Raw genomic sequence first — 24,188 nt, 5'->3', positions numbered from 1 at the left:
ACCAACAGAATTGTATTTCACAAAAAGCATCAAAGTTTTCACTAAACATGAACTTCAACAGTTGAAGCCGGTTATAGAAAATAAAAGATTAATAAATAAAAAACTTAATTATAAGAAATCAGAGCTGTGGTTCATGTTCAGTGTTCATCACAGACCATTTGAGATATGTTCAACAGTTCTTTCTTTGGGTCAACTACCTGCCTATATGGCGAAGTATCACCATAATGGTCATTTCTTGACTGATATTTTTTAGATGTTTGTTATTTTATTTGTTCACCACAATCTTGAAAGTGCTAGGATATATTACATTATAGTGTTCACAATAATAATACTGTGCAAAATGCAAATCAGTGGCCTCCTTCAAGACCATGTGCCCTGTAGTTTTCCACTGTGTTATTCAGAAAAAGTAAGTACAACTGTTGTATAGAAGCATAAACTGTACGTGTCTTTGTGATTAGTGTCTAAATTATTGCATGATTACTGTCTTTTAATGGTCCATTTTTAATGACGGGGCAAATTTATTCGTCAGGCACGAATTCGCTGCAAATTTCCAAGTTTCGCCACCGGTGAATAAACTCGTGAAACTGCCGCAACAATTCCGATGCCGGCAACAATTTAATGCATGCCCATTGACTTTAATGCAATTGAACAAAATATGCGCATCAAATTGTTGCCGGCGTCGGAATTGTGTGTTGATTTTGACGCCTGCGAATTGATGCCGGCGTCAAAAGTCGTGTTTCACTTATTTTTCATTGTTTCGTGAATTTCTCTGGAAACTCACAATTTTTCAGTGAAACTTAACCAATTCGCCCATGACTAACCCATTTTCAAACATATTTTTAAAGTTGCATTTGCAGATATATTATGTGTTAGTAGCTTGATAACTATTTTTTTGTCTTTGCAGCTAACTATTGCAGCACACCAGAATCCCCACCCCATGGGTTTATTATAAGTCAAACAGGCGGGCAACTCAATAGTATGGTTCGATGGGCGTGTGATCGAGGATTCAGACTAATTGGCAAGAACACGGCTATCTGTAAAAAGGCTCCATATGGGTATTATACCTGGGATGCTCCTGTCCCTGCATGTCAAGGTAAATGCAGACATATATCTGCACCATCTTTGGGGCACCTTTTATATGTACATTAATATGTAAAATGATGTCAATATATGCACAGTGTATGACGGTGTTTGTGAATGAGCCATATGATGTGAAAAAGTTAATCAGATAACATCAGTATAACCAGAGAGCAGAAAAGAGTGGTCTAACAATAAATTGAGTTATGTTAATATTTGATATTGGAAAGCATGGCAGTTTTATATAAGATTGTTTAAAAATAAATCCCACAGATGGCATGTGCTAAAATGTTATGCTTAAGACATCTGGTATAGCCTATAATAAGGAACAGTCAAGTGTCTAGGGAAGGGAGAAGCTAAGCTAACACTGTTTTGGAAGAAAGCCACATCTGCCAGAACCTTTGCTACACCTCTGTGCATATGCGGACTACATAGTAAACATTTATTTACACAATAAAAATTAAATGACATAAATAATCAAGTTGCAAAGCTAAAATGAAAATGTAATGTATGTGTTCTCTGACTAAATAGTTAGGATGTTTTCCAAAGGTTACATAGCTTTTAGTTTTGAATGCAACCATATCAGCTTGCCAAAGAAAAACTCACCACCTTCTATTCATTCCTATGAGATTTTTGAGAGTGTATTTATTAATGGTGATCACCATCGGATACATAGACTTATAAAAATCCCAAAGCATTTATATGTAATACTTTGTGGGGCTTTTTTTATTTAAGATCAAAGCTACATTTTACCATTGTGGGAACCACTGCAAATGAAGTTAAACATTTTTAGTCCAATATATACATTATATAGAAATTCTTTTTATTCTTGTGTTTAGGAAGGTGATGTACTATATACCCCCCCCCACTTTATCAAGTGAAAGTCTTGTAGCAAATGTTAGAAATCTCAGAAGACTTATAGTACCATGAACACAACTATAAACATTGTTTCTCTATTTTAGGCATATTTTGCTAAAGGCAGGTATCCTATTGTGCTTGCCTGATTAGTGTGTGTCATCTTTAATAAAGCCTCACTCACTTGAATGACATGATGTAAATAACTGTTACAGGAGGGATCATGGGAGAAAACAGAAATGTTAAGATCAAATATCCTATTCTCCCAAAGTTCCACAACAGTCTTCTGTATCTGCCAAGATGGATTCCACCTTGGGGCATATTCACTGTGAATCTTCTCTATGACAAGTCATGCATCAAGCATCAAAAATACAAAGTTCAGTCAGGTGTATAATTGCATATATCTTCAGATTTGATTCATTTAAAAACTGGAGCACTAACATTTTCAGCATTTAAAAAAAATATATTTAATATAATATGTTTAACTGTATTGAAACAGAAACTGTAAGCAAAGCATTAGCCTCATGTTTGCCCTACAGTATCTAAAATAAAGCTGTAGTGGGACTCACTTGTGTTACCCTGAGGTAGCGTGTAGTTGGACATGAAGATAAATCTTCCCACTTTCCAAAAAATGAGCATAAAGTAAGGTGAATTATGGTAAACTCTAATTTCATCCTTAATGACCATGGTGGACAATAACACAGAAAACAAAAAGCTGCATTAATAGTAAAAAGTGCACCCACCGGTGCTGACTAGGAAATTAGCATTTAACATGTAATTTAAATGTTACCCTACATTTATGGCAGCTGTAAAAGTGGCTTAGTACAGATTTAAGTTTCTTAGTTTACCATCAATGCTACCAACAAGGAAAGGGTGGAATATTGGTGCTTCTTTAACAGGATGGGTTACATAACCAAATCATGTAATAAAAGGCTTAACATTTGCACAGGTCTGTAGTGTTAACCAACAGCAACCAATCGGATGGATATTTTCATCAGTAAATGCTACCTGGTGATTGGTTGTTATTGGTAGGCAATCCATGTACCCTCATTACCCTACTGTTTTTTTTTTAAATAGTGTTAAGACTACAATGTGACAGTTGAATCTATGGAAACTAGTTTGGCAGGGTTCTATAACTATAGCGGAAATAGACCCTCTGGGGGGTTTGGAGCTGCATCTTCTGTGGGGGGGGTTCACATGTAACCTATGGTGCACCCACTTTTTTTGTGTGCATCACATGTGACCTGCAATTTTTCACGGCCCACAGGTGATCTCCAGTTTCCTGCAGGGAGGCCCAAAAAAAAAAATTGTGTAGGGGGCAGTGGCCTCCAAGGTTACACCACTGTTAATGAGTTTAACCTTTTATTCTCTGTTTAAGCTCTTTATTAGTGTAAGGCTATAGAGAAAAGAGAGACACCGTTATTCCCACTATGAGCTTTACACCAATATTTGCTCCGGATGAGAACTTTAATCATCAAGGGGTGAGATCTCACAATGGTGTGTAGACAGGGTATAACACACTGTATTCAGTGGAACAATAACTGAACTGGTTTATTAACACAGATCCCCATGAGAGAATAGATCAGAACAGAGCATAAACATAGGGGCAGACTCAATAAAGGGCAAACATTCGCCAGAAATCCAATCCGCAAGGACATCAGCAATTCACGAACAGACGCAGACGACAATTCGCTAGTGAAAGAGACTGTCACTCACTCTATCGCCAGGTGACTTTCCGCCAGTGTTTTTTTATACTTTTTATGACTTTCCGGCATACAGGATATGATGTCACTGACAGATTGAGGAAGATGTAGTTTAGTTTCAGCAGTTCGCCTGGCGAAAGAGTGGGCTCATGTCTAGGGCAATAGAGGAGCTTTTATGTCTTTATTAAGCTCCCTTGGACATTTGTAATAAAAAGTGGCCACTTCAAGCATTTCCACCAACATCTTTAAAAAAGACGTGTATACAACTTTTATGCGATTCCCCTATTCAAATTGACCTATGCGTAAGGAACAAACGAACACTAGCAAATTTTCGCTATGAAATTTTCGCTATTTAGCTCACACTGAAGATGTAACGCTAGCAAAAATTTTCCAGCATTCGACGCCCAGGATGCAATTTCACATTTTAGTGAATCAGCGTAGTGGTAATCAATTTGCACCTGCCAGTTTGTGGCAAAGCAGTCACTGGCAACAATTTGACTTTTAGTGAATTTGCCTCATATAGTCATCAGTACATACAATAGATATCAATTGTAGAGTTGAGAGGGGAATATCAGTTAACCCAGAGTTTACTCTGGGGACTCCTCTTATGTGGAACCCAGATGCAAGCTATTTAAGTCCCTACTCGTTGTCACTGGTTCCCTGACTGGGTCACAATGCCATGGGGTCTAATCATGTCGAATACAGAGCCAAAAGCTGTGCAATATAAGTAGCCCTGAGCCTGGCTGGCTCTCATAGAGAGACTATTACAGAATCTAGTTACCCCTTACTAGTCCTAACTAATGAGGGCTCCACAAGAGACTCCAATCCACTTAGGAGATTCCTCTGGCAAAAAGCCCTGAGACCACATGGCTCAATTAGTATATATTACACAGCGCCACCTAGCACCCAAGCTTGGGATAACTAGGAAGAATCACCCCCTCCATTAAACTAAGGGCCCCTGTAGTGGCCAGACCTTAAGGGATTGCAATATAAATGTTGATTTTGTTTATAAGTCCCCTACATTAGGCTCAAGAGAGGAATTCACTCTTACAAAGTGATCACACAATGCCAGTTCTTGTAGAGATTCGCTCTTATCAATTGTTTTCTTACACATTTGTATTATTTTCTAACATTTCAGCAATATCCTGTGGGGTTCCTAAGGCCCCTTTGAATGGAGGAATACTAGCTACAGATTACTTGGTGGGGACCGGTATCAGTTATTTTTGCAGTGATGGGTATCGCTTATCATCTAAGGAGCTCACTTCAGCTGTATGCCAACCAGATGGAACTTGGAGCAATCACAATAAAACACCCCGTTGTGTTGGTAAGAAAAGCTTTTCAACAATTATTTAGGAAACTGATTTTTTTACAATGTATTGTAAGAATTTACAAACAATATAATGAGATCATAGTAATACATAATTATGATGTTGCACTGTTTGTTTATATTTTTAGGGTATGTTACACATTGTAAAAAATGTGTGTTTTCTGTTAAAAATGCAGTAAAATGAGAAAGCTTAAAAAATATTAAAATATTATATTCTTGCATGCTAGGCTTTCTTGAAATTAATTATTTACAACCTTTTAGTGTGGACAAAGTCATTCTGATTTGTTTGTATTATAAATAGTGATGGGCGAATTTGCGAAAAATTCACGAAACGGCGCCGGCGTCTCGTTTTTGACTCCGGCGTCCATTTTTTTTTTGCCGCAAATTTGCTCTTGTCGAATAAATTCCCCCATCACTAATTATAAATAAAGTGCAATTTCCCCTTAAGATGAACTTTTGTATAAGGTAGATATTAATATTCTGAAATTAATGTTTTCGTTTTTTCTATTTTTTTGTTGTTTTGAATCAGGCCCCCTTCTATGGTAAACTTTAAAAACAAGCAATGTCAGTTACTATGGGGTACCAGCTGATTAAAATTGCTTACGTTTAGCCATAGGTCAGTGCTCCATTTTTGCAAATGGATGTTGCCCATAGCAACCAACTTTTCTAACTTGAAGTTACTGTTCAAATCTAATTGCTGATTTGTTGCTATGGACAATATCACCAGTGATGTTTGCTTCCAGTTGTTAATTAAAATGCCCCATACATCCCAAGTATTCTTTCCAGTGTTCCAGGAAAGTAGTATAGTTAAATATCTGACAAAAATAATTATTGGGTAACCAGGGGCAATCCTGCGCCAGAGCAGGTGAAAGGGAGGCTGCACTATAGTGCTCTCTGCACCAGCAGAGCCTGATTTCTGGTTTATAAAACCAGAAATTTGGTTCTTAAAGTTACAGGAGGTGGGTTTTTGCCTATTAATAGCATAGGTATGGGATCCATTATATGGAAACCCATTATCCAGAAAGCTCTGAATTACGGAAAAAGCCATCTCCAATAGACTACATGATAATCAAAATAATCCAAATTTTTTTAAAGATTTTTTTTTCTCTGTAAAAAGTAGCTTGTAATTGATCCAAACTCAGATATAATTAATGCTTATTTGAAGCAAAACCAGCCTACAGTATTTGGTTTATTTAATATTTACATAATTTTCTAGTAGACTTATGGTACGATTTCCAAATAATGGAAATATCTGTTATCCTGAAAACGCCAGTTCCCGAGCATTCTGGATAACAGGTCCCATACCTGTACTAAGAAAAGCATTATGTAATTATAGCTGGACAGCTTTAATGACATTTGGTTTGCCTCTTTCTCTTTTAAAGTTGTTACATGTCCAAGTATTAATTCTTTTACCTTGGAACATGGAAGATGGCGCATTGTAAATGGATCCCATTATGAGTACAAAACAAAAGTTGTCTTTAGCTGTGATCCAGGCTATTTCAGGTTGGGACCTGCGTCTATTCAATGTCTTGCCAATGGAACTTGGAGCTGGAGAAATGAGCGACCTCACTGCCAAAGTATGTATAGAAGGATAACAAATAACAGCAGTGATCTGAAGGTGGGATAATAAAGCATGACATTATCCAAAGAAATTATTATTTGTATTTATGCAAAGAAGAAAAAATGATTATTGAATTACATTTTTCCATGAATGTTATGAAACTGCTACTTTGTGCTTTTGCATCATCACAATCCCTATAACCACCACTAATTATATTTGTCAATGAGCCTTTTATGTCATTTAGCTTCCCACATCAACTCTTTTCATGTCTTCTTACTGGCCTGGAACAAAAGGAGCATGGACATGCAATATACTGAAATCAAATGCACAGTTCAATCAGTGGGAGATGCTGAACAAAAATGAGATAATGACGCATGAACCTAAATAGACTTGGCAGTCAGCCCGCAATCATTTACTGTATGGCAGAAAATGCTTTACTAGCCCATCCTCAGACAAAGTCTGATTTAGATAATTACTGCCTAAACAAAATTCAGTTATAGAATCAGTTAAAGGCATTTTTTCTAATCAAACTATAGAAAATGAGGGAATGTAATATGTAATGACATTATACCCCAAAGTGATTTGATCAACAGTAGTGATGGGTGACTCTGACCCATTTTGGGTGCCAGATTTGCCAAATTTGCCAAATGCAGTGAAGTGCAACAATTTTTTTCACCCATTGGAGGCTATCAGTGTCTTTTTTGCGGAGAAACCTGGGAAAAATGTGTGCTCATCACTAGTCAACAGCAACAAGCTACAAGAATGTAACACTTATAGCTTGAGTGTATAGTTTTATAGCTTATTGGAAATTTCTGATCTAAATATCAAGTCACTGTCTTTCCATATTCACTCAATCTCAAGCTGCTATGCGGGTAATTAGTTCTAGGTGTAAGTAGTGATAAGCAAAATGTTTTGCTAGATTTCACCATGAAAAAGAAGCCCATAGGAGTTTATTTATCAAAGAGTGAAGTTAGAGATTGCCACAGCTAGCGTGAAATACTGCCTCTCTCCATTCTTTTTTAATGGGCTTTTTAAAGGCGTATTTATCAAATGGTGAACTTTCACTCTTTGATAAACATGCCTTTAAAAATCCAATAGAAAAAAATGGAGAGAGGCAGTATTTCACTCTAGTGGACTGTGGTGATTTCTAACTTCACTCTTTGATAAATATACCCCATAGTCTCTAATGGGTGAAAAATATTGTCATGCTTCAAAAAAATGTGTTGCCCATAGACTTCAATGCCTTTGGCAAATTTTTCACAGTTTTGTGAATTATCAGTGAAGTGAGATGGGTCAGATTCACCCATCACTACATTAGGACTATGGACTAGTATGCATCATCATTTTTCTTAATATGGACAGTTCATTCAGTATGGCTTACAGTTCACTACACTGGGGGACTTACATTCCTTGCATGACTTTGAACCAAAAAAATTTGATATAGATTTATTGCTTTAGTCCATAAGGTTAGCAAATTGGAACTTAGTGAATTGCTTTGCATTGATGGTGTTTGTAATCTTAAATACTCTATGAACATAGACTGAAAATCACATTTTTATAAACTATATGCATGAAATTTGTGGGGCAATGTAGATGTATTTATAGGATGTACACACACAGGGGTGCATACCCATGCCCTTGTCATTCCGCCTCTCTACATAAATTTCAATGGGATTTTTGAAAGTGTATTTATCAAAGGATTAAAGTGAAAGTTCACCCTTTGATAAACATGCCTTTAAAAATACCATAGAAATTAATGGAGAGGGGCAATATTTCTCTGGAAGACTGTGGTGATCTCTAACTTCACTTTTTAATAAATATACCCCATAGACTCTAATGTTGTATTTCAAAAATGTGTCACGCAATTTGTCAAGCGTCAAAAAAACAATTCTGTCGCCCACAGACTTCACAGAATTTTGGCAAATTTTCGCCCATCACTTCTATCTACCCCTAAAAACGGCATTGCTCATGCACTGAGCCAACATTCTTGGCTTGTGGTTAATTAACTGACACATTTATCAAATGTGATATTGGTGTCAATTTGCCTCAATGTGTCTGACTGGCAGGAGTTTTAATCTCAGTCAACATTTTTTTTAATTATATTTATTATAACAATTTTATTTCTAATAACCTCCTGTTTATATGCTTCTTAAAGTTACATCCTGTGGAGAGCTTCCTATACCACCCAATGGAAAGAAAATTGGAACTCAAACCACATTTGGGTCAACTGCGATATTTGCTTGTGATACAGGTTTTATGCTGGTGGGCTCAGCTGTGCGAGAGTGTTTATCCTCTGGTCTTTGGAGCGAGACTGAAACCAGATGCTTAGGTAATAATATCAGTAATCACATTTTCGTATTTCATTGTTTATACATCCATTGTTTATACTGTACTATATGTATACTGTAGTAATCCAGCAATGCTTTGTAATAGAGTTTAGATTTTACGATTTCAGTTATAGAAACACACAGCATTCCAAAATGAACAGAAATGTAAAAGGCAAAGCATGACATAACATACTTAGGAATTCAGATCTCAAACATTTCTACAACCTAAATTTCGTCCAAAACTCAGACATACACTTCAATAGCAAAATAATCCTTTTTAGTGAGAATACACTTGATTAAATGTGTTTCCCAATACTAAAATTCAAATGTAATTGCTGCAAAGAGTGGCACCTTATCAATAAAATATTTAGGCATTTTTATATTGAAGTAACAGAATCAAGAGGTGAGTACAATGGTGAAATATAAGGAAATATAATAAAGCCAGTTTTAGCTAGGGGAATATTTGACTTTGATTTAGGTATTAAATGTTCCCTTGCATACCAAGCCAGAAGCCTTTAAAGGAAAACTATACCCCCCAAACAATGTAGGTCTCTATAAAAAGATATTGCATAAAACAGCTCATATGTAAAATCCTGCTTCATGTAAATAAACCAATTTCATAATAATATACTTTTTTTAGTATGTGCCATTGGATAATCATAAATAGAAAATTGTCATTTTAAAAAATAAGGGCTGCCCCCTGGGATCGTAGGATTCACTGTGTTCACAAACACACCAACAAACCATACATGTTAGGTCACATGAGCCAATTAACAGACAGAGTTGTGTCTTTTTCTTCCACAATTCTTCCAGTTACAGATAGGGGCAGATTCACTAAGGGTCGAATTTCGAAGTAAAAAATACTTCGAAATTCGACCCTCGAATTGAAATCCTTCGACTTCGAATATCGAAGTCGAAGGATTTAGCGCTAAACGTTCGTTCGATCGATCAAAGGATTTTTCGAACGATTCGAAGGATTTTAATCCAACGATCGAAGGAAAATCCTTCGATCAAAAAAAGGTTAGCAAACCTATGGGGACCTTCCCCATAGGCTAACATTGACTTCGGTAGGTTTTATCTGCCGAAGTAGGGGGTCGAAGTTTTTTTTAAAGGGAAAGTACTTCGACTATCGAATGGTCGAATAGTCGAACGATTTTTCGTTCGAAACGTTCGAATCGAAGTCGAAGGTCGTAGTCGAAGTACCCAAAAAATACTTCGAAATTCAAAGTATTTTTCATTCGAATCCTTCACTCGAGCTTAGTGAATCGGCCCCATAGAGTTGAAGTATTTCTGGTCAGGTGATCTCTGAGACAGCACAGAGACCATCACGAAATGGTGGTTCAAGGCAAGAGATGTAAAAGGGCAATATTTACTTAAATATATATTCCAGTTTGGTGAGATTCTTTAATATGCCACTTAATATGATATGAACTATCTGTTGCTTAAGTGTTCATTTTGGGGGTATAGTTTTCCTTTAAGAGAGGACCCTAATTACAAAATCAAGGAAGAGAGAGAAATTTGGTTTTGCAACTCACATGTCCAGTAATTTTTCAAGATTGTTGTTATTTTTTATTTTAACTGATTTGCCATGTTAAAATAAAATGCTGCTCTGCAAGGCTGCCTGCAGTCTCTTAACTATAAAAAAAATAAAAGATTGAAAGTTGTAATTGATATGATTTGTATATTTTCAACTGGACACAGTGGAACTCCGAAGTTGATTGTTAATAGTCAAGTGACTTGAGAAATATGATCTTTATTCCTATTTGAATTGTATTTTTTATAGCTGGGCACTGTGGAACCCCAGAATTAATTGTCAATGGACAAGTGATTGGAGATAATTATGGCTACAGGGATACAGTCGTTTACCAGTGCATTCCTGGTTTTCGTTTGATTGGATCATCAGTACGAATATGCCAGCAAGATCACAACTGGTCAGGCCAACTGCCTTCCTGTGTGCGTAAGTAAGCATGTTGTATCTACTAGTTCATACTTCGAACAATCTGTAGAGCTTCCATGGCAGTCTGGGCCTATTAAAATATATGCCACATGCCTAAGAACCTGATTACTTTATGAAAACCTATACGAGAGTAAGAAAATTTTAAATAGCAAGGTATAAAATGTTAAAATATACTAATTGAATAGGCAAAGACATTTACCACCATATAAAACTGTTTTAGGGTGGTTCTAATTTGTAAAACATAAACATGTTGTATAGAACATCAAAGATCAAACTTTCCCACTTTAACAACAGTTGCATTATTGCAATACCATGAGAACGAAAGGGCCTCCTTAAACTCTGAGCGAGTTCAGATGACAAATGATGAGCACATCGTTCCCCTTTATATTAATTAGAACAATGGGAAAAAAACCCTGAACATGATATTTACTGTTATGTTTTCTTCAGAATATATTTTGTAAATCTTTTGAAAGCAGACAGAATAACTCAAGGGTTCTATTAGTTTTCGAGTTAAACTAAGGGTAGAAGAGGGAATTAGACCAGAGGGAACAGCATGCTTCTTTATCGATAATCTTTAAACAAGAATGAATCTCTGTCAGACGAGACTTTCCAAATCTGTAGAACAGCTTAAAGAATGGAGATAGAAAATAATTGCTTGTGGGTCATTGGCAATGGCAGGAAAGGTTAGTATTGTGTTTTTTTCCATGATCCAATTATAAATATTTACACTGCAGTGGCATCTGCTCTATACCAAACATGAAAATATTAAAAAGTATAGAAAACAGCAATACATTATACTGTTGTGTTTTAAATAACACACATATTTAATGCTTAAATCAACCGTAAACTGATTGAGTTACCCAAAGACTATTAGGACATTCACTCCTTGGTGTGGTGGTGCCTACATTATATGCCCATTACCATACTGATGGTGAAATATTGACCACAAAGTTTAAGACATTCATATGCCAAAGCAAATAGATGTGAGCAAATCTCCCCTCGAACATTCCAAGAATAGTCTTCACTGGGTAATTTTGGACAAAACAACATTTTTATTTAGAGAAAAGATGTTTTTCAGTTAAATTATTTCTATATCCATTATATCCATTATGTCCATTTAAGATACAGTACATAACTTGCTATTGAATACAGCTAATAGTGATTGGTGACCCGTTTCAGTTCGGCAAAAATTCATGAATAGGAATGGGCAAATTTTTTCGCCTTGTTTCGCCATAGAAATGACGCCCACAGACTTGTATGGCGGTCTGTGTCAAAAAAATTTAGTCGCGCGAGAAATTTTTTTTGACGCCCACAGGGGCAAATTCACTAAGCGCCGAAGCGCCAAACGCTAGCGTTAATTCGCTAGCGTTTGGCATTTTCGTTACTGCGCAAATTCACTAACGAACGCTGGCATAGTTTCGCTAGTGTTACTTCGCACCCTTACGCCAGGCGAATTTTTCTCTAGCGACGTAACTACGCAAATTCACTAACTTGCGCAGTGTACTGAACGCTACCTTTTACTCTAGACTTACTTCGCCACCTCAGACCTGGCGAAGCGCAATAGAGTAGATAGGGATTGTTTCAAAAAAAGTCAAAATTTTTTCAAAGTCCCAAAAAACGCTGGTGTTTTTTCTACATTATGGGTGATAGGCTGAAAAAGATCGAAAAAATTTTTGGGGCTCCCCTCCTTCCCCCCTACATTTCCTGACTCATGGCAACTTACCTAGACAGTGGGCACATGTGTAGGGCAAAATAAAATTTTTATTTGATGATTTGAAGGTTTTCTTGGCATTTGTAGTGCTGATATGTATTCCTCCATTGAAATTTGAATTTGGCGCCGTATGCAAATTAGTCTTCGCTAGCGTAACTTCGCTTTACATAGCGAATCAACGCTAGCGCAACTTCGCAACCTTACGCTACCCCTGAGCGCAACTTCGGATTTTAGTGAATTTGCGGAGCGCTGGCGAAACTACGCCTGGCGAAGTGCGGCGAAGTTGCCCCATAGACTTTAATGGGCGTCAGCGACAATTCGCCTGCTGCAAATTTTTGGCGAAACGAAAACAGCTCAGATTCGCCCACCCCTATTCATGAAAATTAAATGCATTGAAGCCTATGGGTGGCAAATTTTTTTGTGACATGCAACAATTTTTTGCCCATTGGAGACTGTGGTCATTATTTTTTGGGCAAATCTCTGTAAAAAATTAGCTCATCACTAATTGTGAATATTTTAATATAGTACTGTATGCAAAATAGAGATTCTGATTAGTAATGGGTGAATAAATTTGCCAGGCATGGATTTGTGCCAACCACAAATGGTTTTGCAAAACTCCATCAAAAATTTGCGAAGCGAAACGGGACAGATTTGCCCATCATTAATTCTTATATATATATATTATATATATATATATATATATATATATATATATATATAGAGAGAGAGAGAGAGAGAGAGAGAGAGAGAGAGAGAGAGAGAGAGAGAGAGAGAGAGAGAGAGAGAGAGAGAGAGAGAGAGAGAGAGAGAGAGAGAGAGAGAGAGAGAGAGAGAGAGAGAGAGAGAGAGAGAGAGAGAGAGAGAGAGAGAGAGAGGAGAGAGAGAGAGAGAGAGAGAGAGAGAGAGAGAGAGAGAGAGAGAGAGAGAGAGAGAGAGAATATCTCAAAGAAAGCAAATCTGGCATTCACATGGCGTAAAATTAAAGACACCTTGATAAATTAGAGAAAAAGAAGAAAAATTAATCAATGCACATTCCCTGGTACCCTGTCATAGAAGTGATCTATGCAGATGCATGTAATTACAAAGACAGGGGTTTTTTAGTTACAAAATTATGATCATTAGATCGATAAGCCACCAAATTCACACATATCTTTTTAATTGTATTATGTGATAAAATTCAATTGTTATCATATATGCTATGAAGTCACATAATTAGTAAGTATACAGTATATCAGGACTGCTCACTATTTGCTAGCTGTTATGCAACACAACATGCAACTTGTTAACTATTTTTGCAAAAATTGATTCACAAGATTGCAAATTCAAATAGTTTGTAAACAATATGATACATATGTGATCAATGAAGCGATTGAGAGAAAAAGTGTTTTGGTAGAGAATAGTTGTTTACATTCACTGGTGCTACAATTCACACCAATGGTATTTGAAGGAGAAGGTGAAACACAAGCTAACACTCTTTCTGAGCAGGTGCCAATAAATATGAATGTATTACATGTGCAGTTTTTCTGTAGATGATTTCTGTAGATGCTGCAGATGCAATATTTTTCATGTTTTCCAGAAAAGCGGTTTTATTTTGCCTGCTTTATCATAGCAGGCAAATATATATAAAAATATACAGACTTCCAGCTGCTCAGACTAATTAGTCTAAAGCGTCTATAGGGAGCAATGCACATAACCTGTCCTAAATAAGTATGACTATTGGGCTTCAAAGATGAAGGCTTAACATGCTGATTCTTATGGCTGTTTGGAATCATGCTTCTAATCAACTAATACTAATGCATTTCTCTTAGAATAGGCCAAGTACATATAAAACATTTTGAAAAAGCCTATGAAAAGTCATGTACACTAATTTTTCATGTGATAGTTTTAGGGATAATCTGTATAAGAGCACTTAAAAACATAAACTGGAAGCTATAGAATAGTATAGCAGCAGCTCAACTGAAATTTGCATTTAGAATGGTGTAGAAAGTGGTGTATTAGGACAGATAGGGGGGGTATTTATTGAAACTTGAATTGTTCTCATTATTTTAAAAATAAAAATTTGACCTAACTCCCAACCACAATGTGGCAAAATGTACTTAAAAATCAGAACAAAAATTGTAGGTGCTGGAAAAATTTCAACAAAATCATGCAACAATTCCAATTGTAAAAAAGAAGTTATGAGGAGAAATAGCGGAGCTCACCGACTCGGCGTCCTTGAAGCACGTCTCCCCTCCAGCGGCCTCCCGTGAGAACTCCACAGGCGCAAACAATCCCAGCTCCATACGTTTCGTGGCCAGAATTACCAGCACTTCATCAGAGCTTCTGATGAAGTGCCGGTAATTCTGGGCACGAAACGCGTAGGCTGAGACTGCACTATTGATTGCCACTGTTTGTCACACTGTTTGCTGAAATAAAGCTACTATTGATGAAGCATCATACACCTCCTAATTTATCCGGCTGAGCGCCCGTAGTGTGGAACTTGTTGTGTCTCGTATGGAGCAACAATTCTAACTGTGCCACTTTTTCTTCAAAACCAGCGTCAAACAAACCGAAACATGAAGGCTAAAAACATTTTCCAATTGTAAAAGGGATATTTGCCATTGACTTTTACATGACTTTGATAGGTTTTAGCTGAAGTATTTTTCAACACTTTTTTTCTCTAATTTTTTTAATTTTTTTCCCTTAAAAACCCTACCAGAAAAATGTGAGGCTTAATAAATAGGCCCCATAGCATTTGGTCTGTATTTGGTTACATGGTTGTGGGGTCTGGTAGCTAGAAACTGATTTGAATGGCAGACTTTAAGATGAATAACAAAGAGTCTAAGTAGTGTGTTGTATATAAGATAATTTAGATAAGATAAAGCTAAAAGTACAAACATTAGTCTGCTTTTTAGTTGCCAGTCAGTGATATTGACAGAACTGAGAGGTAAATAGCTCCAAAACACTACCACTGTAGACAGTGATTGTGTTCCTTATCCTATTAAATTAAAAGGAGTCTATTGTGTTGAAAAAAATTAAGAAGCTTTCAAGATCTTTCTAGATAAAGCTAAAGGAACAGTAACATTAAAAAATGAAACTGTTTTACAGTATTGAGAATATCATGTATTGTTGCCCTGCTCTGGTAAAACTGATCTGTTTGCTTCAGAAACACTACTATAGTTCATATTAACAAGCTTCTGTGTAGCAATGGCGGACATTGAAAAAAATGCTATGCGGATCTGACCCATTTCACGTCAAAAAAATTAGCGAAATGGCAAAACATTCACCAAATGCATTGAAGTGAATAGAGTTTTTGGTGCATTGCATTTTTCAAACCACGCAACACTATGCAACTTTTAAAAACATTTTTATACATTAGAGTCTATGGAAGTGTTTTCACTGCAAAACACAGCAAAAATCTGTGCTTATCCGTACTCAGCAATCAACAACCATTTAAGGGAAAATGGGTACAATGTGGTTTTCTAAACTCTCAAAACTATTTCTAAATATGAATTATGTTCAGCATAGAGGATTACCTAGTTGTATTTTATAAAAGGTAAATGGCACAAATTTAGAACAAATCCCTTTCTACATGAGCCATTCTGTCCTTCACCTGTAGTTTCCTGTATTAGTTAAAACTTCAACCTCATTATTCTTTAAATCATAAAACTGTAAAGTGCAATGATCTCATTACCAATGTAGGCATATCACTGAACTTCATAATACAAGAATGCAAATTTTATGTGTCTCATGAGATTCATATTTCACATTAAATCCACGTGATTCAATGCAGATCATGGAGAGTAAATATTAAACAAATAGAAATATGAGTTGTATCATGTAGGCTCCATTCTACTTCTACTCAAGGTATAAAAATCATAGATGTTAGTTTTTTACTTGGCTTATCTCTGTTTTAGAGATTCAACTTTCTATATAAACTGCTGCTCAGTCACATTGTGTATATTAGAATAAAAGTAATGTAATCATGACATAGTTTTATTTTTATTATTTTGCTCACTGAAATAGAATATTATGGGGTTGATTTGCCAATGTTCAAATTAGAATTTTTACACAATTCAAAAAATTTTGAGCTAAAACTCACGCATTCAAATTAGAGATTCCACAGCTCATATGTTTGATATTTATTAAGAGCAAGGACAAATAATGTAAAATGGTATCTAAAAGCTTGCACATTCATGTAGAGTTAGGAGTTGTCCTAGGTAAATAAAATTAAATGATCTTTTTATTGAATTTTAATTTTGAAACAGAATCAAGGAAAACAGTATCAAGGTTATGGGGGTACATATATTATTACCTAGGCTAGAAAACAACTATCCGTGTCCCCTACAGACAACTCTAATAAGCATAACATAATTAAAGAATACACAATTTAAGTGGCAAAGTCATGGCACCCAATCCCTTTGAAATCCTAAAGGCCTATGCATCAGTAGTTAAGTTCCTTATATGTTAAAATATACATTGTCCACATCCCATTTCACTGAGATACAGGAATGGGACCTATTATCCAGAATGCTTGGGACCCGGAGTTTTCCGGATAACGTATCTTTCCGTAATTTGGGTCTTCATGCCTTATGTCTACTAGAAATTCATTTAAACATTAAATAAATCCAATAGGCTGGTTTTGCTTCTAATAAGGATTAATTCTATCTTAGTTGGGATCAAGTACAAGCTACTGTTTTATTATTACAGAGAAAAAGGAAATCGTTTTTAAAAATTTGGATTATTTGGATAAAATGGAGTCTATGGGAGACAGCCATTCCATAATTAGGAGCTTTCTGGATATCGGGTTTCCGAATAAGGGATTCTATACCTGTATTATCAGAATTAGCCAAAGTATCATGTCTAAAGGTGGCCATACACGGGCCGATAAAAGCTGCCGACAGACCAAGTCGGCAGCTTATTGGCCCGTGTATGGGGGCCCCCGACGGGCTTCCCCGATCGAGATCTGGCCGAAAGTCGGCCAGATCTCGATCGGATGGGGTTAAAAATCCCGTCGGATCGCGGCCGCATCTGTTCGTTGATGCGGTCCCGCGATCCGACCGCCCGTTTGGCGAACGCTAGGATCCGATCGTTGGGCCCTAGGGCCCACGATCGGATCAGCCCGATATTGCCCACCTCAAGGTGGGCATATCGGAGGGAGATCCGCTCGTTTGGCGACATCGCCAAACGAGCGGATCTATCCGTGTATGGCCACCTTAAGGGGCAGATGTATGAAGGGTCGAATATCGAGGGTTAATTAACCCTCGATATTCGACTAGGAACTAAAATCGTTCGACTTCGAATATCGAAGTCGAACGATTTAGCGCAAATCCTTCGAATCGAACGATTCGAAGGATTTTAATCCAACGATCGAAGGAATATCCTTCGATCAAAAAATCTCAGGCAAGCCTATGGGGACCTTCCCCATAGGCTAACATTGACTTCGGTAGCTTTTAGCTGCCGAAGTAGGGGGTCGAAGTTTTTCTTAAAGAGACAGTACTTCGACTATCGAATGGTCGAATAGTCGAACGATTTTTAGTTCGAATCGTTCGATTCGTAGTTGTAGTCGAAGGTCGAAGTAGCCCATTCGATGGTCGAAGTAGCCCAAAAAACACTTCGAAATTCGAAGTTTTTTTAATTCGAATCCTTCACTCGAGCTTCATGAATCGGCCCCCAACTGTAGTCAGATATTCCATCGTGAATATATCTTATCCTATCCAAGAATTCTGTCTTTGTCCTAAATAAAATTTCAGCAATTTTTTTCAAACCAAGTTTTTTAAATCTTTTGATTTTTATGGAGAGTTTGTAGATCCATTATAAATTTGTAGAATTTGACTTTGATGCAATCAAGTTATTTTTTCAGTTTTATTCAATCAAGTCGTTTAAATTAAAATTGTAATAAATAAGCAAATATTTGAGTTTAGTAAAATATCAAGTTTGTTTGAATTTAAAAAGTTTTAAAATTCACAGATTCTAGTCTAGTCAAGTCAAATTGGAATTTATTGCCAGTTGTTCTACAGTGTATAGGAATTACATTTTTTGTAAGCAGACCTCTAAGTTTATTGTATATGCTAGCTGAGAAAGAACATCTTTTACAGTGAATAATTTACAAAACTGTTCAACTAAAAGTAATTCATCAGCATCTGATAATATGTCTATTGACTAAATGGTTAGCTAATTCCTATACTGCATTCTTCTTTTCCACAATTTGCTAGCTGTCAGCTGTGGACATCCGGGGAGTCCAATATATGGAAGAACAAGTGGCAATGGTTTTAACTACAATGATGTAGTCACATTCTCTTGTAATACGGGTTACATCATGCAGGGACCAACTAGAGCCCAATGTCAGGCCAACAGGCAATGGAGTCATCCTCCACCTATTTGTAAAGGTAAGACTAATGGTACTGAATTAAAATTTGAAATAAATGTGCTCAGACTACCTTGCACATAAAATATGCATATGAGGCACTATAACATAGATTTTTCTTAATGTGAAACACAATCTGGGTAATGATGCAAAGTTTTACCTGTTTCATTAAATCATAACAACTAAGAAGATGTTGTCTGATGTTGCCTGGTTGCAATGGGTAGCCAGACATTTAGAAAATATGGAACCTTTTTTATTATACACAAAAAGTTTATGCTATGATTTGATTTTAGCACTGGTTGTATTTACTTACCTGACAGTGAGCACCATGGAGCAATGCTCGTCTTCACTTCTTCGTTTTTCAAATTTCATGGGGCAAACACATGTGCAGTAGAACTAAATTGCCAGCTTTTTTGTTAAAGTTCAGCTTTTTACTCTACTGAGCATGCACAGTCGCAAGCTGAATGAAGAAGCAGGGAGAAGATTGCTCCATGGTGCTCACTGGAAGAACCCCCGGGCCGGTGCAGTTTTCTGCTGATAGTTTTACTGGCCAAGAGTGTCAGGTAAGTATATAAAATTACCAGTTGCCTTGTTACATATTTTTCAAAGATCCGTAGGAGAATGGGATTTTTGGAACCAGCAATAAGTCTATTTAGAACTTAAAGCGCTGTAATGGTCAGACCTCCAGGAAGTATAAAGTCCCTGTGGCTCTTTTTCACTTTTTCATCTGCTGACCACAAACTGGTCAGCATAATTTATTGACGAAATATTGATGCAATATTCAAACCTTCCCAATTAAAACAAACCAATATCCACAGTAAATAAGTCCTATTGAAATACACCTAATATCAACTCTTCATTGCACACATATTTCTTGTAAATGGTGAACCACCTTTTACACAGCATTTTCTATTACTTTGTATTACTGATATTCTTTCTTGGCTGAATTTGTCTTGATTTCTTCAAAGAGTTCATAGTGGTGTAAAATAATGGCGTGCTAGCCTGGCATAAAATGCATACCTTCTTAAGTCAGCAGTTAGATATTTGAAATAGATTTTTTCCACAATGGCATTGGACAACATATAAGGGGCCGATTCACTAACTTCGAGTGAAGGATTCGAAGTAAAAAAAACTTCGAATTTCGAAGTGTTTTTTGGGCTACTTTGACCATCGAATGGGCTACTTCGACCTTTGACTACGACTTCGACTTCGAATAGAAGGATTCAAACTAAAAATCGTTCGACCATTCGATAGTCAAAGTACTGTCTCTTTAAGAAAAAACTTCGACCCCCTAGTTCGCCATCTAAATTCTACCGAACTCAAAGTAAGCCTATGGGGAAGGTCCCCATAGGCTTGGTTAACTTTTTTTGGTCGAAGGATAATCCTTCGATCATTGGATTAAAATCCTTTGAATCGTTCGATTCGAAGGATTTAATCGTTCGATCGAAGGATTATTCCTTCGATCGAACGATCGAACTATTTGCGCTAAAATCCTTCGACTTCGATATTCTAAGTCAAAGGATTTTAATTCCCAGTCGAATATCGAGGGTTAATTAACCCTCGATATTCAACCCTTGGTGAATCGGCCCCTAAATGTAAAATATAAGGACCTCATTTATTTGAACTTTTACACCTGTTTTTGGGTGCTGTAAAATATTTTACAGGATATAAATATATCCTAAAAAATATTTGGCTACTTTAGGTTCAAATTCTAATAAGAGCTTGGTTACATTAAAAATAATGAATTTTTAGCAAAATAACTAATTGCATAGTCTAAAATCTATCAATAAATGCCCTTATTTACCATTCACTTCTTCTTACCATTCAGCTTTTTCTTATTTATATTTACAAAATAAAAATGTTTAAATCTCTTAGAAAACTTAAAGGGATTGTTCACCTTTGAGATAACTTTTATTATGATGTAGAGAGTGATAGTTTTAGACAATTTGCATTTAGTTTTAATTCTTTTATTACTTGTGGTTTTTGAGTTATGTAGCTTTTTATTCAGCAGCTCTCCAGTTTGCAATTTCAGCAATCTGGTTGCTAGGATCCAAATTACCCTAACAACCATGCATTGGTTTGAATAATAGACTGGAATATGAATTGGAGAAGCCTGTATAGAAAGATGAGTAAGAAAAAGTAGCAATAACAATACATTTGTAGCCTTACAGAGCATTTGTTTTTAGAAGGGGTCAGTGACGCCCATTCGAAAGCTTCAAAGAGTCAGAAGAAAAGGGCAAATAATTCAAAAACCACAAAAAATAAATAATGAAAACCAATTAAAAAGTTGCTTAGAATTGGCCATTCTATAGCATACTATTAAGTTAACTTAAAGGTGAACCACCCCTTAAGGAGAAGTCAGAAAGTTTATTTTAGAGAGTTTAAACCTCTTTGACAAAGTGTTTATAGCTTTTCCCAGTTCATTTCCCTGGAGCCCGGTAAAATATTATCAAACAGTGTTCTATAAATCTCTAAAGCAATTAGAGAAATAGGGCAGAATAGGATTTTTAAATAACCTTGCAAATATGTCTATGTCAAGCTGAGCTTTTTCCTTTGAGGAAAAGCAATAAAATTTCATTTCGGAGTGATCAGAGATACACACAGTATATGCCAACCATCCTGATTGTGCATTCAGTCCTCCTCCACCACAGGACTCATCTTACAATTGAATGAAGAATATAGAAAATTTCAATAAATGTATCCTTCTAGGTCCCTCTTGAGACAACCAGATAGGCCAATTGATCTTCAGACAACAAATCTCCCTTCCCTTAAGTGCTCAGAGGGAAGGGAGCTAACCAAAGGATGTACTGTTATCTTTAGGGCACTGAATTAGAAAGCATCACATGCTGCATTTGGGCTAAATGTACACTGGCACAATTAACTGTAGACTCATTTATGGCTAATAAAATATATAGTGGTCTATGCTATAGATATAAGAGACACATTTCCCTTATTACAGTAATGCTTACAGCTAATTAGATACTTGCTTGTATTATTCCAACACACTTTACAACCAACAGCTAAATATTGACAAGTTTAAATTGTTAGGCTTTATTGGATTGAGTTCCCTGTTAATGTAGAGCTGTAACTCTTGAAAACAGTTTGTTTATTATAATTGTGGAGGGGTATTAAAAGGGCTAAAAGGGTCAAAAATGACCATTTGCAGTGCTGTGTATCATAAGTATGATATAGTGACCTCCAGCCAATGTCATAGTTGCATTCCTGAAGTAATTCTCTCCAAAGTACTTACTGGGATGTAGGCGCTCTGCTGTAAATCTGCAATGCTATTTCTGTCAGCACTAGAAATGTTTTACTTTCTGGGCCGGCAGGCAATGCAGATACCGTGATGAGCTTTTAATGACTGTGGCAAAAGTTGTAAAACCCACTCAAAGCAATATTTGTGAATGATAAGATCACATACATTACTAATCCTTCTTGCATATACAGCATTACATACCTGAAGCAAAGCAAGAGAATGGCATCCTTTTCAAAGGCAGACACAAGTGCAGCATGATCAAGCCTTCTCAATGTATTCTATGAAATAAAAACAATATCTCATTTGCTTTTTTGTACTCCAGCAATTCATTTCTGTTCTTTCCAACTGTCTCGATCTGACTTGCAATACTTTTTCATTTGACTTCCAAGCCTCTGGCAGAAGGTGAAAATTCATGGTCACTTACATTTAGTGCACAGAGCCAGCTTTAGTCTGGTCACCTGGGGAATGGAGAGATGCTGTTAATATAAACAATGATTGTATTTTCTGTCTTTTATTAGCATTGCCTGGTGTCTTGTTTCAGCATTATTTATGCTTGCTATAAATGTACAGACACTTAAAAATATGGCATTTGTTGAACACACACACATATATATATTTGCATTATTTTACTGTTTGGAGAAACAGACAGGCCATGATAGTCATGAAAAAAATGTCAGTGGCATTGTATAATTATTATTTTTGAAACTTTAAAATGTATGTTGTGTCTCCGTTCAGTGGTCAACTGCAGTGATCCAGGACTTCCGGAAAATTCTATCAGAGAAAGTAAAATAGAACATGGCAACTTTACTTATGGCACTGTGGTGTTTTACGACTGCAGCCCAGGATATTTTTTGTTTGGTTCACCAGTACTTGTTTGTCAACCGAATGGATATTGGGATAAGTCACTTCCAGAATGCATCAGTAAGTTATTATTAGTTGAAATCTATTTAAAAATTCTCAGTAACTGGCTTATTTTCTAGTTTTTCCAATGACGGAAATAAATAACAACAGGAATTTACACATTATAATAGTCCCTCTTCAGGCACAGCTCTACATGCCTGAGCTATGGAAGCTACCATACTATTTATTTGATGCATATGCAAACTACCTGCCTACTCTCCCATGGGATTGGCTGAGAGCATGCTGCCTGTTTGCTGGTCTGTATTATATGTACTCTATGGGACTGATATTTGAAGAATGGTATTTTTTCAGTAAATTATATTGCTCCTTTGAATGGGAGTTAGTAATGAGCACTGTTCAAATGTTCAATGTTCAAATCAATTTGAAACACATTCCTAACTATAGAAGAGATTTTCTTTACATATTTAACAAATACAGTGTACATATCTGCACTGACCTCATACACCCAAGTTTTGAGATAAATTGGCTTAGACTGTGAACAAGTTCTTTCAAGAATTAATGATATGAATTGTCAAAACTGTCAAAAAATATATGCATATAAAAGGAAAGTTCCATTGGTACCAGACACCAGACAACTACATTAATTTATACAAAATACATGTTTTCAGGAAAACATTTTTATTCGGACCACAGTATCTATTTAGTAATTTAGATCAGTTATGTCCAACACCAGGGTTCAAGAACTATACTGCACAGGCAGATTGATTTAGTCAAATAAATGAGAATATGGACATTGCTCCTTTTAAAAAAATCCACTTTATAAAACCAGTTATAAAATAGCTTAAATGTTTAAAATACACCTCCTATTGGACCCTATACAAAAGTTCACCACATTTTAGATGCCAATTTTTTCATTCACATTTTTGCGGATTTTTTCAATTGATAAATAAAGTTTGGAATTTAAACGTGAATCTGAAAACAATATTTTTTTCTTAATTCCTATGGGTAAATAAATAGATGATTATCTCTGATTACATTTGTAGTGATTTCAAGAAGACACAATTCACATAAATTAAGCAGTGTATTCATCGTAAGTATGACAGCAATTTATTGGTCAAATACTATCCTTAAATTCACCTTTATATTGGTGTCCAAAAGGTAGGAAAATTATGTTGAATTGTGTAAATGATTACTACAGAAATGCGTA

The 24,188-nt window shown here is 36.1% G+C and overlaps 1 protein-coding gene across 1 annotated transcript in view; it reads left to right on the top strand.

Annotated features, from left to right (window-relative positions):
• The window catches only part of LOC108719755 (CUB and sushi domain-containing protein 3-like), a 489,518-nt gene that overhangs the window by 398,994 nt on the left and 66,336 nt on the right, over window positions 1-24,188 (top strand). Inside the window, exons 47-53 of the mRNA XM_041567998.1 lie at window positions 905-1,093; window positions 4,774-4,959; window positions 6,345-6,539; window positions 8,679-8,852; window positions 10,634-10,807; window positions 18,713-18,886; window positions 22,856-23,041. Coding sequence (XP_041423932.1) covers window positions 905-1,093; window positions 4,774-4,959; window positions 6,345-6,539; window positions 8,679-8,852; window positions 10,634-10,807; window positions 18,713-18,886; window positions 22,856-23,041 — 1,278 coding nt within the window. The remainder of the gene's footprint in view (window positions 1-904; window positions 1,094-4,773; window positions 4,960-6,344; window positions 6,540-8,678; window positions 8,853-10,633; window positions 10,808-18,712; window positions 18,887-22,855; window positions 23,042-24,188) is intronic.

The sequence above is a fragment of the Xenopus laevis genome, chromosome 6S (genome assembly GCF_017654675.1).
Source record: "Xenopus laevis strain J_2021 chromosome 6S, Xenopus_laevis_v10.1, whole genome shotgun sequence".
NCBI classification, from domain to species: Eukaryota; Metazoa; Chordata; class Amphibia; order Anura; family Pipidae; genus Xenopus; species Xenopus laevis.
The sequence above is the reverse complement of the archived record's forward strand: the minus strand, read 5'-3'. Positions and strand labels throughout refer to the sequence as shown.